Source organism: Pseudophryne corroboree, chromosome 1 (assembly GCF_028390025.1).
Source record: "Pseudophryne corroboree isolate aPseCor3 chromosome 1, aPseCor3.hap2, whole genome shotgun sequence".
NCBI classification, from domain to species: domain Eukaryota; kingdom Metazoa; phylum Chordata; class Amphibia; order Anura; family Myobatrachidae; genus Pseudophryne; species Pseudophryne corroboree.
In genome coordinates this window covers 567,890,389-567,910,235 of record NC_086444.1, presented here as the reverse complement: position 1 = coordinate 567,910,235, position 19,847 = coordinate 567,890,389, and the positions used below count along the sequence as shown (strand labels likewise).

The window sequence follows — 19,847 nt, the reverse complement described above, 5'->3', positions numbered from 1 at the left end:
TTCAGATCACGAGTTGTACGGTGTGATTGGTGTGGCTGGTATGAGTCTTACCCGGGATTCAAGATCCTTCCTTATTATGTACGCTCGTCCGGGCACAGTATCTTAACTGAGGCTTGGAGGAGGGTCATAGTGGGAGGAGCCAGTGCACACCAGCTAGTCTAAAGCTTTTATTTTTTGTGCCCAGTCTCCTGCGGAGCCGCTATTCCCCATGGTCCTTACGGAGTTCCCAGCATCCACTACGGACTATGAGAAATAGAATTATCGGTAAGTAAATTCTTATTTTTGCACACTGAAGGCGCGCCTACCCGCAAAGGGTGTAAGGCTTCTATAAAATGGGCGTGGCTTTATAGGAAATTATGATTGCGAGCCACGCCTCCCATTGTTTGTCATTGTGGAGGCATGCCCAGTGCTCCGGGAACTACTGGCCATGTCCCCAGTCCCTCTCATCCATGAACAGACACTTTTCACTGCTGAGCAGGGAGTGAGAGAGGCCATCCCAACACCCCCCACACACACCCACCACCACCATGGGACACTGCGGCCCACAGGTGGGACAGTGCCCAAGAAAATTGGGGCCGTAAAAAAGTATTCATGATAATTAGAACCCTTAGCAGTATTATCTATCTGCCGTTTTGGAGTGGCTGTTTGTGTATTGACCTCTTTAGCTGAGTATTGAATTTAAAAGTTATATACAGTATGTAACAGCCATCTGCTTTCATTACATATTGGATGTTTCCATTTGGACTATGGCAAGAAAGAAGATTGTCATTCTGTTATTAATTTGGTAAACTCTCTCCACACTTTGATAAATCTGTCCTATAGTAGTGAAGACTAAAGTCACATCACTCTTTTTGGACACAATATAATGCAATAAGGTTACATATATACAAGAGAGATGAACAATGACAATAAGGTGTCTTACTGTATATCCAGTGTTTGGACTGTTGTTAGTAAATGTGAATAAAAACTTGGAGAGAGATAAAGTGGAGAGATATAAGTACCAGCCAATCAGCTCTCCACTGCCATGATACAGGCTGTGTTTGAAAAATGACAATTGCAGGTACAAATGTGTTCATCTTATCTGCAATCCGTATGCACTTGAGCATGCATCGCGAGTACGACCAGGGACATTTTAACAGCAGTGTAGGCCCCTGAACAACAATGCACTGGGGCCCCTACCCATTCTTCAGTGGTAAGGGTGGAGGATGCTATCAGCGGCAGATTTGATGTCCCGCAGGACGTAGGGTGTGTCCTATCTGCAGCTCAGCATGTAGGACCTGGAGCAGTAATTTCTCTTTACTCCATGGATGGGGAGAGATGGGACGAGAGGGAGAACACTAAACTGTAGAAGGGGGCATTGGGTTACTTCCAAGGTGTCAGTGGGTGTTTAATGCACAGGGCAGGGGTGGATAGTGGAGTGGTCTTAATACTCATTTTCCGTTGGGAGGGCAGCTTGCTTGAGTGCAGATATCTCTAGTTCCTGGCAATAGATTTCTTAGATTTTTAATGGGATAAAAAACTAGACTTGGGGATCAGAGTTCAGGAGCCAAAGCAATCCACTGACAAAAAAATATAAAACTGCATACCAGGTGTGTGTGTAAAACCCCGCTGGTACTAGGTATGCATAACTGCAGTCACTGTATGGTGCATCACACTTACTCTCCTCCGGCTGGTCATGGGTAAGGCACAGGTACCAGAGGGTCCCCAGAATAATCAGGTGTTTAATTACAGTTGCATTGTGGGAGTGGACTACAGGTGCCAGTGCAGGGCAGAAAGAATTGGGTGCCAGACCATCTCATAACAGAGCATAAACAGTTTATTCAACATAAAGCAGGGACATAGCAGGGATAACTTCTGAACACACTCCTCCAGCACAAAGCATAATGGTTACATCAGGTCACATCACACCAACTCCTCCGGCACATTAATCATATCGGTTACATCAGACTATATCAGGACACCTCCTCCAGCACATCACTTAATTGCAGCAGCATAAATATGGCGATCAGCAGTACATACCAGGACATTCTGGGACCAGTAGTGCTACACATCACAGGTTACAGTCTCTCTCATCCATAATGAGGACTCTTGTCAGTGGTGGGCTCCTAAACATGCCGCGTGGCTTCCAACCACTCACCCAGATAAGTCCTATCCTGAGACTCACACCTGGCACACTCTTCTAGGGCACCCCTAAAGATGGGCATCACCCCCTCACTGAATTCTGGTTACTGCTTCTCTCACACCACGGTCTCTCCTGCTGTCAGATGCCCTGCTGTGACTGGCAGCACTCAACACATGTTCTGTGCGGGGCTCTCACTGAGGCTGCAGTCTCCTCATTATACCCTGTAGGAATGGGCTCCATTCACAGCAACCCACAGGTGTTGCTGCTCTCTCCATATAAAGGATGCAGCTCATGGCAGCTGTTCACAAAGCCGGAGACCACGGGAACAACGCTTGTCCGCCCCATAGGCCCCAGCAATCCTCCTGCTCCTTCTCCTAGCCTACACTCCACTCTTATGCTCTTTTCTAGCTTTTACTTCCTGTCCCCCCTCCTGAATGAGGCTTGCAAGTGACAGCTGGCTGAGCTCCAAACATCCCCCAAAAAGTGCGCAGGACATAACCCTTGCTATGCATGATAAATCTAAATAACTCTTGCAGTACCTGTTAACCCTTGCAGTTCTAGGGTATTACATGTGGAGCTGCAGCAGGGACCAGCTACTTGAAAGCTGATATGTTTAGTTCTGGACATAGTAGAGACAAGCTGCCAGTGTCCACCAAAGGGGAGAGTCCCAGCTTTTGGAGTATACTCCGAGAAAAACTCTAAGGGCCCCCATCCACTAGGGCAGAGGTTCTCAAACTCGGTCCTCGGGGGCCCACACAGTGCATGTTTTGCAGGTAACCCAGCAGGTGCACAGGTGTATTAATTACTCACTGACACATTTTAAAAGGTCCACAGGTGGAGCTAATTATTTCACTTGCGATTCTGTGAGGAGACCTGCAAAACATGCACTGTGTGGGTCCCCGAGGACCGAGTTTGAGAACCTCTGCACTAGGGAGTTTTATCTCCGCAATGAGTTGGATCCAATTTTCCTGCAATCTGGCTGGGAGCTTCCCGGTAGCCTTGCAATTGCGATTTGCTACTTGAGTATATTTTTTACATGTGATTTATCTCATGCAATCTAACGTTATTAAACCTATTTCTTTGTGATTGAGATAAATATATAACGTGCAGCACGTGTGATCTGCGATTGCGATGGGAGACACACGGGAGTGTACCTCGCATCGCATTCGCACGAAAAAGCCATGCAATGTGACACTTTTCATGCAATCCGTCTCAATCGCATAAAAACAGGCCATATCGCACTAGTGGATGGGGGCTTTAAGTCAGACAGAACCCGAGATATCTGTCTGGAAAGAGAAATTAACAGGCTCGGATGGGGACCACTGCTTTGAAGTCACTTGTGGCTGAGTACGTGTAATTGGGCTGTAGGTTTTTATCCAGCTGTAGTAAGATGTCAAGTAAATATAATAAATAACATGCCTTGTCAGAGTGTTATATCCTAATGGTTATTGTTTTGTTTTTCTGAATACTTTTATAGAATATTAATAATGATGTGAAATGTGTTTGCAGATGTGTCACAGTGTATAAAGGTGGAGCCATGGGCTAAATTATTTAAGCCTACTTTTTGTAAATTGAGAGCTGACTTCTGCTTAGAATTTCCCATAACCTGCACAATAGAAAAACAACTCTGTGTACAGTATGTCTAATGAATAGCTCCCTCTGGTGAAATATAGCAAAATGACAATAATATTATAATACCTAGTTGTTTTAAGAAAAAGTAGCATAATCAAGATGTTAAATTGGGAACATGTATTTACTAACAGTAAAAGTTGAAACCTATTATACAGTAGGGTTCAATACAAGTTCAAAGGGTACGATTTACATCCAAGACCTGACAAATCTCTGCCTTGGAGCCATTGTAACCCTGTATAGTAGTTAGGTATGAATTTATGTAAACCTTAAAGGAAATAATAGGTATACTGTGTTTTAAAATCTTATAACAATTTGCTGGAAATATATGTATATATATATCCCATTAGAGGAAGGCTTTCCCAAGCTAGCCTGGGTGTATATGCTTGGGTGGAGGCACGCCATAAGTAAGGTGAGGTTACAAAGTGGAGGCACTGCTGAGATCCTAAATCTCGGGAACCCATAAAAAGATGGAGAGTATATCGGGAGATGATGTGTTTCAATGGTGTAGAGAGAAGGAGGTGGATATAGAATGCAGTATAGGGTTGATAGGTAATTTCTCATCCATTTCCGACGGAGAAGTGTTGTCTGAATTATCTGGATTATATGGAATTTATCAACCGGCTATAGTGGATAAAAGAAGAGGGGAAAAAGAAGACCCGTCGACATTATTAATAACTAATAAGACTTCATTAGAACCAGAACTTTTCCCTAAGATGATTATGCTAAAGTGTGCACCAGGGAGGCGAATACAGTTATTGTGGCCCATTAATACCTCGGCTTATGACGCTCCGCAGGGAGACTCTGTAACTCGAGTGATGGCAGGGATCAGTAAACCCCCCAATGACGGATCCTCGACTGAAGCAGTAATGGATAAAGTAGTAAACCAATTGGAACGATGGCACTATGAAGGGGGCTATCGACGGCTGAGAATGTTCTCAGGAATAGTACCGGTGCCTGCGGGGGAGGAGTCCTATGAATTATGGAAAGAAGCGGCTATACAGCATTCGGAAGAGTGGCCGTGTACGGATGCCATAAAAAAACAACGAGTAGTGGAGAGCTTACGAGGGCCGGCAATGGGAGTGATCCAAGCTACTAGAAGGAGTAACCCTCAGGCTACCCTTAGAGAATATTTTGAAGCTTTAGATTTTTCGTACGGGACTTTAGAGGATGTATGTGAATTATTAGCACGTATGAATCACACTTTCCAAGAGCATGGAGAAACTCTCACTGATTATATATATCGAGTGGATAAAGTGATTTATAAATTGGTGGAAAAAGGAGGAATGGAAAGGAGCGAAGTGGATGAGAGGCGACTACGTCAAGTGCTTAAGGGCGCCTTAACCAATAACCCTGTTGCTCAAAGGCTACGATGTACCATGAGGGGGGGACAAGCGCCTACGTTAAGTGAACTAGTGAAGGAAGTAAAATTTGAAGAGGTTCAAATAGAGAATAGAGAGAAAACCATCAAGAAAGTAAAATTGGTAGTGCCTGCTCCTAGTCCACAGCATTCTTCTATAGACGACAGACTATTGAATTTATTGGAAGAACAGAATAAAAAAATAGATCAGTTAATAGCCTTACAAACTGATAGACAAACCCAACCGTATATGCCCACCGGAGTTGGAAGAGGGATGACAAGGCGGAATCAGTCTCCCATAACCTGCTATCGGTGTGGTCAAATTGGCCATCGTTCCTTTGAATGTCATCTGAATGAGCCAAATAATAGAGGAAATCGATACCATGCTCGTAGAAGGGATGAACAATTGGAAAACTCCAACGGGAGTCCTGTGGTCCCCTCACAGACTCCCCCACAATAAATGTTAAAGCTATGGGGAGTTACCAGTGGTCTGACCTTCCTGAAAATTTAATGGGACGAGCTCCCAGAATTAAAGCCATACTAAATGGACACGATTGTAGTGTGTTAATGGACAGCGGTTCTCAAATATCGATAGTTTTCGAGTCATGGTATAGATCTCACATAAGTGATGTTCCTATACAGCCTCTAAACGGGCTTACCATCTGGGGACTGAGCGAACAAAAGTATCCCTATTTGGGATACATCATCGCTAATATCTCTTTTGAGCCTGGACTAAATGTTCCCAACGATACCGTACCCCTTGTCGCTTTGGTATGCCCGGATTCCCCGGGAGATAATGGGGACTTACCAGTCATTATAGGAACCAACACGAATATGTATAAAAACTTAATCAAATGGTGTGACAAACAAGATAAAGAGTTTCAGGATGAAAGCCAGCAGAGTAAGGACGAAGAGGATAGATGTATGTGTAGTAGAGTGGACACTATCATAAATACTTCTTCAAGTCCTGTTGGAAGTGTAATTGGATATTCTGAAGCCGTTCTTAATTTGGAACCTTGCTTTCAAGACAGTGATGTTTCCATGGAAATAAAGACACTACTATTGGCCCAATTACACAGCCGAGCAGATATATTTTCCAGTGGGGATTGGGATTTGGGAACAGCGACTGGCGTGGAACATCATATTAGATTGACCGATGATACCCCATTTAGAGAGAGATCACGAAGACTTGCGCCAGCTGATTTTGAGGATGTACGACAACATCTTAGACATCTATTGGAAAACAAGGTGATCGCTGACTCCGAAAGCCCGTATGCATCCCCAATCGTTGTAGCTCGAAAGAAAAATGGAGAAATACGTCTATGTATAGACTACAGGACATTGAATAATCGTACAATCCCTGACCAATACACCGTACCCCGAATAGATGAAGCCCTCGACTGTCTTCAGGGCAGTCAATGGTTCTCAATACTAGATCTTAGGTGTGGATATTATCAGATCCCAATGAATGCCCAAGATCAACAAAAGACTGCTTTCATCTGCCCTATTGGTTTTTTCGAATTTCTTAAAATGCCACAAGGGGTTAAGGGGGCACCTGCTACATTTCAGAGAACCATGGAAAAAACAGTGGGCGACATGTGCTATCGAGAGGTGCTGGTCTACTTAGATGACATTGTGTTTGGCAAGAGTATAGAAGAACACAACGAAAGATTAATTAAGGTGTTAGACCGACTAAGGGCTAGAGGATTGAAATTGTCAGTAAATAAGTGTAAATTTTGCCAACATACTGTGAAATACCTTGGTCATATCGTCAGTAGGGAAGGTATTGCTACCGACCCAGCCAAACTTGAAGCTGTACAGAAGTGGCCACAGCCTATGAACCTGAAAGACCTCCGATCGTTTTTAGGATTTTGTGGGTATTACAGAAAGTTTGTGAGACATTATTCTCGAATTGCTAGACCATTAACAGAACTTACCAAAGGATATCCCCCCTATAATAATAAAAAGCAGAATAGTGCCCATAATAAATTGCAGTATCACCGAATTCAAGACCCGTTTGGAGAAAGATGGGACCAGAAATGTGAAGAGGCGTTCCTACAATTAAAGCATTGTTTGACCCATGCTCCTGTATTAGCCTATGCTAACCCTGAGCTCCCTTACGAGGTCCATGTAGATGCCTCTTTGGAAGGCCTAGGGGGAGTATTATATCAATTGCAGAATCAGCAGTTAAGACCTGTATCCTATATAAGTCGAGGACTCTCTCAAAGTGAAAGAAAGTATCCAGTACATAAGATGGAGTTCTTAGCACTTAAATGGGCCATTGTGGAAAAATTCCACGACTATCTATATGGGGTACATTTTACGGTACAAACCGACAACAATCCTCTTACCTATATCCATACAACAGCAAGACTGGATGCTACGGGACATCGTTGGTTGGCCGCATTGTCTATTTACGATTTCACCATCAAATACCGGCCTGGAGTAACCCATCAAGATGCTGATGCTCTGTCCAGATTATCACACCCAACGGAGATTGAGTCCACAGATGAATGGATAGAAGTCCCTGCAGCAGATGTACGAGGATTGTGCCATCAAATTCATGAAGGACAACGTTTAGACACCACCCTTGTTTCATCGTTAGGGGTATCCGAACAAGTCATACCACCCCTATATTGTGGGCTAACCCTGATTGATTTGGAAGGTATGAACCAAGTAGGAACGCAGCAGATGGCATCGGATCAAAGAGAGGACAGAGTCATATCACCTGTAATACAGATCTTGAATAGTACAGATGAAAATAAAGTAAAATTGAACCTTAATAATGCCTCTAAGATATTGTTGAGGCAACGCCACAAACTGAGACTACAACAAGGGGTTCTGTATCGACGTACTCGGATGGTGGACGGAAGATACCGTTTACAACTGGTATTACCGGATAAATATAGACAGTTAGTGATGGAAGCCTTGCATAACAACCACGGACATCTGGGTTATGAGAAGACACATGGATTAATTTCAGATCGGTTCTATTGGCCGCTTATGAACAGAGAGATTGATCAATTCTGTAGGACATGTGGGAATTGTATAATGAGGAAGACTCTACCTAAATTGGGGGTGGCGCCTTTGATCAATCTAACTAGTTCAGGTCCCCTGGATTTGGTGTGTATAGATTTCTTGTCTTTTGAGGGACCGAAAGGGAAAGATAGTAACATCTTGATTGTCACCGACCATTTCACCCGCTATGCGCAGGCCTATGTAACCCGCAATCAGCGAGCGGCAACAGTGGCAAATACGTTATGGGAAAAGTTCTTTATACATTATGGACTTCCATCCAGAATACACTCAGATCAAGGTAGGGATTTTGAGAGTAGACTAATCAAGGAGTTGTGTGAATGCTGCGGTATAAAGAAATCCCGAACCACGCCATACCATCCGCAAGGAGATCCCCAGCCGGAGCGGTTCAATCGCACATTGTTAAACATGTTAGGAACGTTAAACAGTCGTAGTAAACCACAGTGGAATCGATATGTGGCGCATTTAGTACACGCCTATAACTGCACCCGCAATGAGTCTACGGGGTACTCACCATATTTCCTGATGTTCGGGAGAGAGGCTCGATTGCCTATAGACGTCTGTTTGAATACTAAACAGGCTGATTATTTGACCTCTTCACATTCTCAGTATGTCAGCCGACTTCGTCAGCAATTAAAGGAGGCCTATGCGTTAGCTCAGGTAGAGTCTGAAAAAATGGGAATAAAAAATAAAGTCCGGCATGACCGACAAGTGAAACATCATATGTTAAACCCCGGAGATCGAGTATTAATTCGAGATCTAGGACGTTCAAGAAAACAAAAATTGGCTAATAGATGGAAAACTGAGTTGTATGTAGTTTTAAAACAATTGCCTAACATCCCGGTGTATCAATTAGTTCCAGAAAATGGGACCGGGTCAGTACTTACCTATCACAGACAACATCTATTACCGGTATCCCAAGATGTTAGATGGGAGGAAGTAAAAGAGGACGACAGTAAGTCTTGTGCCAGCAAAGAAAAAAATATAACCCCTACTGAAGAGTCGGGGGAGTCTAATGAATTTGATGAAGGAAATACATTAGAGTATGGAAATGGATATTATTACTGTGAGGAAAACACTGAGAGATTGGAAAGTGAAAAGAGAAATTCAAGTGACCTTTATGAGGACAGACAAACAGTACGACCGGAAAATCGAATCGAGGAGGCTATTTCACCTCAGGAGGGAGAATACGAATGGTGGAATACAGGAGGAGCTTCAAATGTTCATGATCCGGATGACTCTAGTGAATACCCCTCAAATATAATGGAAAGGGAGATAGATGAAAGTTATAGACCACAACGGGAGCGTAGACCGCCGCGGATATTAACATATGATCAATTGGGAGTACCCTCCGAAGTCCCATTAGTCATACATCCGGGCATTATGTGGACCTGGCCATACTATGGAAGTGTTATATAAAGAAGAGGAATATAACATAGAATGGCTGGAAGGATTCTCTGAACTAGAAATAGTGGGGAGTTCCATGATCAGTTAAGGTTAAACTGTGGACTCCCCAGGGGGAGAATGTAACCCTGTATAGTAGTTAGGTATGAATTTATGTAAACCTTAAAGGAAATAATAGGTATACTGTGTTTTAAAATCTTATAACAATTTGCTGGAAATATATGTATATATATATCCCATTAGAGGAAGGCTTTCCCAAGCTAGCCTGGGTGTATATGCTTGGGTGGAGGCACGCCATAAGTAAGGTGAGGTTACACCATGATCAAATTATTTGGGATAACATATGGAACGTTATTTGGGTGCAAGACTTTCAACATTACAATCCAAAAAATTGAAACCGCCATTACAGCATATAGACCGTAACCGGTTTCTCCTCCCAATACTGGCAGTTACTTCAGCTGGATTTTTCCTGACAAAGTACTATTGGGCGGAAAAAAATGGTTAGCGTCAGATTTTTGGTTTCCCCTGAGACCCAAGTGATTTCTTCCTACTTTGATAATTGTTTACTGGTGACAAAGTTTCCACTGAAAGGCTGTGCTCTCCCTACACTGGTCTTCTGCTGGGGTAAGTAGCTCACAGCTGATCATTTGTGCTACTGGTGCTGCTCACTCTTCATGTGTGCGGGGTTCGGTTGAGCATATCGCAACCTATACCCATTATCTTGCACATTATTGACTGAGCTCTGCCACTCCCCCTGCAGTAACGGCACCTCTGAATATTGACACAATTTGTGAGAGATGAGGTTGAGCATAGCGCAACTTGTCATCTACATTACTAGCGGCACTCTCCCTCTCCCCCTGTGGTCACAGGACAGTTCCATACTGGCAGTTACCTAAGGGCTTTCTTTAGTAATCCTTGGATGGAGATAAAGTACCAGCCAATCGGCTCCTAACTGTCATTTTTCAAACACAGCCTGTGGTATGGCAGTTAGGAGCCGATTAGCTGGTACTTTATCTCCAGCGACTTTATTTCCATCCAAGGTTTAGTAAATAGACTCCTAAGACTTGGGGTGGGATGCATGACACATCGCATTGTGAATGAGATGAATCCCGCAAGTCATTGCATGCATATCGGTGTTTACGAACACCGTATGCATGAATATTTTAGTAAAGGACAGCTCTACCGATGAGAGCTGTACTTTGCGGTGTAGAGATTCTCAGGTTTAGGACTTGGGAGTCCGTCTGTGCATGTGTCATATGACGCGCAAGCTGCAGGAGGTCCTGGGAGGGATTCAAAAGATGGAAAGAAGCCCAAAGGCTTCTATAAAGTAACAAAATCTACAGATGGTGTTGCCCAACGCATCCAATTCCCGAGTATCGCATTACATGCTTGGTGCATATGCAGTAAGTGGTCAGACCTCCAAAAACTGCATTTTCAGTGATTTGGAAGCACCTTCAGAGTTGCTGCATCCCGCCGTTAATCTAATAGTAGTCCAGCACATCGGCTGTGTACTCACTGTAAGCTCAAAGGGAAGGTTGAGCATGGATTCTGATGCCACTGGCCTCTCCACATATATATATATATATATATATATATATATATAGTGTATAAGCCCATAGCTATTAGTGTATATTATTAATGGCACTCATCTTGAAATAGTTGACTCAGCAAGTAGAAAGGCTTGGACTTACCTGGACTGAATTAGTTTGATTTAGGAATTAATGATTTGGTGCTGTTTCATTGTTTTTTGTATTGTTTCCTCGCTCAGGGGAATATTTTTTATATTGATAATTTCTCTTACGTCCTAGAGGATGCTGGGGACTCCGTAAGGACCATGGGGTATAGACGGGCTCCGCGGGAGACATGGGCACTATAAAGAACTTTTAGTATGGGTGTGCACTGGCTCCTCCCTCTATGCCCCTCCTCCAGACTACAGTTAGATTCTGTGCCCAGAGGAGATTGGGTGCACTACAGGGGAGCTCTCCTGAGTATCTCTAAAAAAAGAATTTTGTTAGGTTTTTTATTTTCAGGGAGCACTGCTGGCAACAGGCTCCCTGCATCGTGGGACTGAGGAGAGAGAAGCAGACCTACTTAAGTGATATGCTCTGCTTCTTAGGCTACTGGACACCATTCGCTCCAGAGGGAGTCAGAACGCAGGTCTCCCCTCGCTGTTCGTCCCAGAGCCGCGCCGCCGTCCTCCTCGCAGAGCCGGAAGATAGAAGCCGGGTGAGTATAAGAAGAAAAGAAGTCTTCAAGGCGGCAGAAGACTTCAGATCTTCACTGAGGTAAGCGCGCAGCGGTAACGCTGCGCGCCATTGCCCCCACACACTACACACACTGACAGGCACTGATGGGTGCAGGGCGCAGGGGGGGCGCCCTGGGCAGCAATATAAACCTCTGGACTGGCATTTTATAGATATTAGACTGCGGAGGCAGTTAATATATAAACCCCCTCCATTTTTTATACAATTGAGCGGGACCGAAGTCCGCCGCTGGAGGGGGCGGAGCTTGGTCCCTCAGCACTAACCAGCGCCATTTTCTCCACAGAGCACTGCAGAGAAGCTGGCTCCCCGGACTCTCCACTGCTAAACACGGTGACAGAGGGCTGAAAAGAGGGGGGCACTTTTAATTGGCGCAGTGAGTGTATTACACGATTATTATATATAAGAGCGCTATATCTGGGAATTTGTTTCCAGTGTCAGTTGGCGCTGGGTGTGTGCTGGCATACTCTCTCTCTGTCTCTCCAAAGGGCCTTGTTGGGGAACTGTCCCCTTATAGATATATCCCTGTGTGTGTGGGGGTGTCGGTACGTGTGTGTCGGCATGTCTGAAGCGGAAGGCTCGTCCAAGGAGGAGGTGGAGCAGATGATTGGTGTGTCTCCGTCGGCAACGCCGACTCATGATTGTTTGGACATGTGGAATATGTTAAATGAAAATGTGACCCTATTACATAAGAGAATGGACAAAGCAGAGTCCAGGGAAAAAGCAGGGAGTCAATCCACGGATTGGACTGGGTCACAGGGCCCTTCAGGGTCTCAAAAACGTCCCCTATCCCAAATAGCAGACACTGAAAGCGACACGGATTCTGACTCCAGTGTCGACTACGATGAGGCAAAATTACACCCAAGGGTGGCCAAAAGTATTCATTATATGATTATTGCAATAAAAGATGTTTTTGATATTACTGATGACCCCTCTGTCCCTGACACGAGGGTGCGCATGTATAAGGAAAAGAAACTTGAGGTAACCTTTCCCCCATCTCATGAGCTGAACGAGTTATTTGAAAAAGCTTGGGAAACTCCAGACAAAAAACTGCAGATTCCCAAGAGGATTCTTATGGCATATCCTTTCCTTGCACAGGACAGGGCACGTTGGGAATCCTCGCCCAGGGTGGACAAGGCTTTAACGCGTCTGTCCAAGAAGGTGGCGCTACCGTCTCCAGACACGGCAGCCCTCAAGGATCCTGCTGATCGCAGACAGGAAACTACCTTAAAATCTATTTATACGCATACGGGTGCTTTGCTCAGACTGGCAATAGCATCGGCATGGGTTTGTAGCGCAGTTGCAGCGTGGACAGATACCTTGTCAGCTGACTTTGATACCCTAGACAGGGATACCATTTTACTGACCTTAGGTCACATTAAAGACGCAGTCTTATGAATGAGAGACGGTCAAAGAGACGTTGGGCTGCTTGGTTCCAGAGCCAACGCCATGGCTATTTCTGCGAGGACGAGCTCTGTGGACCCGCCAATGGACGGGTGATGCAGATTCAAAGAAGCATATGGAGGTTTTACCTTACAAGGGTGAAGTTTTGTTTGGGGATGGTCTAGCGGACCTGGTTTCCAGAGCTACCGCGGGTAAATCTACTTTTTTACCTTTTGTTCCCCAACAGCAAAAGAAAACTCCACAGTATCAGATGCAGTCCTTTCGGTCGCATAAGGCCAGAAGAGGTTGGGGCTCCTCCTTCCTCACCAGAGGTAAGGGTAAAGGAAAGAGAACACCTGCTTCGGCTAGTTCACAGGAGCAGAAGTCCTCCCCGGCTTCTGCTAAATCCACCGCATGATGCTGGGGCTCCACTGAGGGAGTCCGCACCGGTGGGGGCACGTCTTCGACTTTTCAGCCAGGTCTGGGTTCTGTCAGACGTGGATCCTTGGGCGATGGAGATTGAATCCCAAGGCTACAAACTGGAATTCGAAGAGGTGCCCCTCGCCGATTTTTCAAGTCGGCCTTGCCAGCTTCTTCCCCGGAAAGGGAAGTTGTATTGGCTGCAATTCAAAAGCTGTGTCAACAGCAAGTGATTGTCAATGTTCCCCTGGTCCAACAGGGAAAAGGGTACTATTCAACCCTGTTCGTGGTCCCGAAGCCGGATGGTTCGGTCAGACCCATTTTAAATCTAAAATCCCTGAACCTGTACTTGAAAAAGTTCAAATTCAAGATGTAATCGCTCCGGGCAGTAATCTCCAGCCTGGAAGGGGGGGATTTTATGGTATCGCTGGACATGAAGGATGCCTACCTTCATGTCCCCATATATCCTCCTCATCAGGAGTACCTGAAATTCGCTGTACAGGACTGTCATTACCAGTTTCAGACGCTGCCGTTTGGGCTTTCCACGGCACCGAGGTTTTTCACCAAGGTGATGGCAGAGATGATGGTGCAGGCAGGGAGTCATTATTATCCTGTACTTGGACGATCTCCTGATAAAAGCGAGATCGAGAGATCAATTGCTGAAGAGCGTGTCGCTCTCCCTGAGCGTGCTACAACAGCACGGTTGGATTCTCAATCTGCCAAAGTCACAATTGGTTCCAACAACTCGACTATCATTCCTAGGCATGATTCTGGACACGGAACAGAAGAGGGTTTTTCTCCCAATGGAAAAAGCCCTGGACCTCCAGAACATAGTCAGAGACCTGCTAAAACCAAAAAGAGTGTCTGTTCATCAATGCACTCGAGTTCTGGGGAAAATGGTGGCAGCCTACGAGGCAGGTTCCATGCGAGGACTTTTCAGTGGGACCTTCTGGACAAGTGGTCAGGGTCCCATCTACAAATACATCAGAAGGTAAGCCTGTCCCCCAGGGCCAGGGTATCTCTCCTGTGGTGGCTGCAGAGTGCTCACCTTCTAGAGCAGGGGTGGGGAACCTCCGGCCCGCGGGCCGTATAAGGCCCGCGAAGCCGTTTGGTCCGGCCCACCCGCTCCTCTCAGTGAGATACGCCGCCGCACAGTCCGGCGGCAGCGTGTCTCAGCTGTCACCACACGGAGGAGAGCGCGGCTATTGTCGGGCGGCGGCGGCGTGTAGGACTTGAAACCATCCGCCGGTTCGTGAGCCAATCAGAGCTCGCGGACCGGCAGCCAATCAGGAGCCGCGGCTGCCGGTCCGCGAGCTCTGATTGGCTCTCGAACCAGCGGCTGGTTTCAAGTCTTACACGCCGCCTCCCAACATAGCCGCGCTCTCCTCCGTGTACCCGCCGAAAGGAGCGGTAAGCGGCATGGGGGGGTGGGCATCTGTATACCTGGCACTGTGGGGGTCATCTGTATACCTGGCACTGTGGGGGCATCTGTATACCTGGCACTGTGGGGGCATTTGTATACCTGGCACTGTGGGGGCATCTGTATACCTGGCACTGTGGGGACATCTGTATACCTGGCACTGTGAAGGGCATTTGTATACCTGGCACTGTGGGGGCATCTGTATACCTGGCACTGTGAGGGAAATTTGTATACCTGGCACTGTGGGTGCATCTGTATACCCGGCACTGTGGGGGCATCTGTATACCCGGCACTGTGGGGACATCTGTATACCTGGCACTGTGGGGACATCTGTATACCTGGCACTGTGGGGGCATCTGTATACCTGGCACTGTGAGGGGCATTTGTATACCTGGCACTGTGGGGGCATCTGTATACCTGGCACTGTGGGGACATCTGTATACCTGGCACTGTAAGGGGCATTTGTATACCTGGCACTGTAAGGGGCATTTGTATACCTGGCACTGTGGGGGCATCTGTATACCTGGCACTGTGAGGGGCATTTGTATACCTGGCACTGTGGGGGCCTTTGTATACCTGGCACTGTGGGGGCATTTGTATACCTGGCACTGTGGGGGCATTTGTATACCTTGCACTGTGAGGGGCATTTGTATACCTGGCACTGTGGGGGCATTTGTATACCTGGCACTGTTGGGGCATCTGTATGCCTGGCACTGTGAGGGGCATTTGTATGCCTGGCACTGTGAGGGGCATTTGTATGCCTGGCACTGTGTTGGCATTTGTATACCTGGCACTGTGAGGGGCATTTGTATACCTGGCACTGTGGGGGCAATTGTGGATCTGGCACTGCACTATTGGGGGCATATGTGTATCACGTCCCATTTTAACTGGCCACACCCATTTTTTTGGCGTGTGTATATGGCCCCCGAAGGATTTTATAAATATCCAAATGGCCCTCGGCCAGAAAAAAGGTTCCCAACCCCTGTTCTAGAGGGCCGCAGGTTCGGCATTCAGGACTGGGTTCTGTTAACCACGGACGCAAGCCTCTGAGGATGGGAAGCAGTCACACAAGGAAGACATTTTCAGGGACTATGGTCAAGCCAGGAGGCTTCTCTGCACATCAACGTGCTGGAATTGAGGGCCATATACAACGGCCTACGACAGACGGAGAATCTGCTTCGCGACCTACCGGTGCTGATTCAATCAGACAACGTCACAGCCGTAGCTCATGTAAACCGCCAAGGTGGGACAAGGAGCAGAGTGGCGATGGCGGAAGCCACCAGGATTCTTCGCTGGGAGGAAAATCACGTAAGCGTTCTGTCAGCAGTCTTCATACCGGGAGTGGACAACTGGGAAGCAGACTTCCTCAGCAGACACGATCTCCATCCATGAGAGTGGGGACTTCATCAAGAAGTCTTTGCAGATATAACAAGTCTTTGGGGACTTCCTCAAATAGACATGATGGCGTCACGCCTCAACAAAAAGCTTCGGAGGTATTGTGCCAGGTCAAGGGACACTCAGGCAGTAGCGGTAGACGCCCTAGTGACACCATGGGTGTTTCAGTCGGTCTATGTGTTCCCTCCTCTGCCTCTCATCTCAAAAAGTATTTAGAATCATAAGACGAAAAAGAGCACAGACAATACTCGTTGTTCCAGATTGGCCTCGAAGGGCCTGGTATTCAGATCTTCAGGAAATGATCACAGGAGATCCGTGGCCTCTTCCTCTCAGGGAGGACCTGTTGCAGCAGGGGCCCTGCGTATTCCAAGACTTACTGCGGCTACGTTTGACGGCATGGCGGTTGAGCACCGAATCCTAGCTGGGAAAGGTATTCCGGAGGAAGTCATCCCTACTCTGATAAAGGCTAGGAAGGAGGTGACGGCGAAACATTATCACCGTATCTGGAGGAAGTATGTATCTTGGTGTGAAGCCAAGAATGCTCCTACGGAAGATTTCCATCTGGGCCGTTTTCTCCACTTTCTACAGACAGGAGTGGATTTGGGCCTGAAGTTAGGGCCGAAATCTGTACCTTAATGGAGCCTATCTATATTCTTTCAGAAGGAATTGGCTTCTCTCCCGGAAGTCCAGACTTTTGTGAAGGGAGTGCTGCACATCCAGCCACTTTTTGTGCCCCCTGTGGTGCCTTGGGACCTTAACGTGGTGTTAAGTTTCCTAAAATCTCACTGGTTTGAGCCTCTTCAAACGGTGGAATTAAAATTTCTCACTTGGAAGGTGGTCATGTTATTGGCTTTGGCATCTGCAAGGCGGGTGTCCGAATTGGCGGCCTTGTCTCACAAGAGCCCCTATTTAATTTTCCATGTGGATCGAGCAGAGTTGAGGACTCGTACTCAATTTTTACCTAAGGTGGTTTTTTTCATTTCATTTGAACCAACCTATTGTGGTGCCCGTGGCTATGGATGACTTGGAGGACTCCAAGTCCCTGGATGTGGTCAGGGCCTTAAAAATTTATGTAGCCAGGACGGCTAGGGTTATGAAAACAGAGGCTCTGTTTGTCCTGTATGCAGCCAACAAAGTTGGCGCTCCTGCTTCTAAGCAGACAATTGCTCGCTGGATCTGTAACACGATTCAGCAGGCTTATTCTACGGCTGGATTGCCGTTACCAAATTCAGTAAAGGCCCATTCCACTAGGAAGGTGGGCTCTTCTTGGGCGGCTGCCCGAGGCGTCTCGGCATTACAGCTTTGCCGAGCAGCTACTTGGTCGGGTTCAAACACTTTTGCAAAATTCTACAAGTTTGATACCCTGGCTGATGAGGACCTCGCGTTTGCTCAATCGGTGCTGCAGAGTCATCCGCACTCTCCCGCCCGGTTTGGAGCTTTCTTATAATACCCATGGTCCTTACGGAGTCCCCAGCATCCTCTAGGACGTAAGAGAAAATAAGATTTTAAACCTACCGGTAAATCTTTTTCTCCTAGTCCGTAGAGGATGCTGGGCGCCCGTCCCAGTGCGGACTAAATCTGCAAGACTTGTATATAGTTGTTGCTTACATAAGGGTTATGTTACAGTTGTGATCGGTCTTTGACTGATACTGTGTTTTTGTTCATACTGTTAACTGGTTGCGTATATTCCAGGTTATATGGTATGATTGGTGTGGGCTGGTATGAATCTTGCCCTTAGATTAACAAAATCCTTTCCTCATATTGTCCATTTCCTCTGGGCACAGTTTCTCTAACTGAGGTCTGGAGGAGGGGCATAGAGGGAGGAGCCAGTGCACACCAATACTAAAAGTTCTTTATAGTGCCCATGTCTCCTGTGGAGCCAGTCTATACCCCATGGTCCTTATGGAGTCCCCAGCATCCTCTACGGACTAGGAGAAAAAGATTTACCGGTAGGTTTAAAATCTTATTTTATTATATGTCATTATATATATATATAATTTTTTTTTTTTTACTTTTTTTTGTATTGTTGTATGCGCTCTCTTTACAGGGTATTTATATTCACTTACCACAGGCCATCACTGTGGCTTGCAGAGGGTCTAGTGAAGGTTCTCTCAGTGTTCGGGATGTACTAAAGGGAAAATGCAGTGTAAACCCTGTTTGAAGGTTTTTACAGCATTTCCATATGTACTAAGTCCCGCTGGAGAGTAATGCCAGTTTTTGCTGGTGTTACCCTAAAGAAGCCTATGTGCTTCCTTCCATATTCCCCCTGAGTGGGATCCACTCTGATCCCTCCAAGCAGTCGCTGCGTCGCTCTGCACATGCGCAGATGGACTCCCGGGGCCGAAACCCAAAAGTCCGGTGACCGGCGCTGATCTCAAAGGACAGCTCTTATCAGGAAAGCTGTCCTTTGCGATACTAATCGCATATGTTAGTACATATGTAATTAATATCAATGCGATGTATGGCAGGATGTACCGCATATGCTTAGTACATCTCCTAATGTGAGTCATCAAAGGGTAAGGCTAAGTGTCACAAAATCTGAGTGCTACAGGCTTCAGTAGTAGTGGTCCTTTGTGACAAGATTACCATAAAGGATTAAAACAATAGTGACATTGAATGTTTAAATGTAATTTAATTTAAAACCTGCTATTTCATACAAGCCGTAAGGAATTGCATCTGAGAGGTTGCAGACTTCATGATATTGTGTAAAAGTTAATTTTGACACTAGTACTGTATGTGTGAAATGTATTGATTTGTTACTATGGTTTTATTACAGAAAGTGAGTGAGAAGGTTGGAGGGGCTGAAGGTACAAAGCTAGATGAGGACTTTAAAGAAATGGAGAGGGTAAGTACACTGTCCTTTGCACCTACCTCTGTATTTACTTTTTAACTCATCCTTTCAGTCTGTACATTCAGGTGATTAACCCTTTGTATTTTCAATCAGTTATTTTACATCAGAATACATACAAATTCCTGGTGGTCAGGATGCTGGCGGTCACATGACTGACAGCAGCATCCTGACACTGAAGATGCCGACATTGGAGGGGGTAAGCATTTCATTCCCTTACCCTAACCCTACCCCTCTGGGGAGATGGCGGCTACTTCTAACCACACCCTAGTGCCTAACCCTTTCTCTCCCAGGCCCTAACCCTGAACCACGATACTCGCCTTCAGGGTGTCGGCTGTTGGTGATCCGGTGCCGGTCTTCTGAGTGGTGTCAGGATTCCAGTGTCGGTCACATGACTGCCGGCATTCTGACTGCTGGTATGGTGAACGCATCCCTTTACATCTTAGCTAAAGATTAGTTTTCAGATTTATTATATTGTATTACATAATATGTTAGGAAAAGCAGACACACTGTAATTTACTAGCAACGTTTCGCTGCCACTTCAACCTCTGTTCCAAGTATCCTGCTGC

At 46.1% G+C, this 19,847-nt stretch overlaps 1 protein-coding gene across 3 annotated transcripts in view; it reads left to right on the top strand.

The window, feature by feature from the left end:
• SH3GL2 (SH3 domain containing GRB2 like 2, endophilin A1) overlaps positions 1-19,847 on the top strand; it is a 291,337-nt gene that overhangs the window by 206,995 nt on the left and 64,495 nt on the right. For all 3 annotated transcript variants that reach the window (XM_063914183.1, XM_063914182.1, XM_063914184.1), the window contains exon 2: positions 19,207-19,275. In XM_063914183.1, the coding sequence (XP_063770253.1) occupies positions 19,207-19,275 (69 nt within the window). The remainder of the gene's footprint in view (positions 1-19,206; positions 19,276-19,847) is intronic.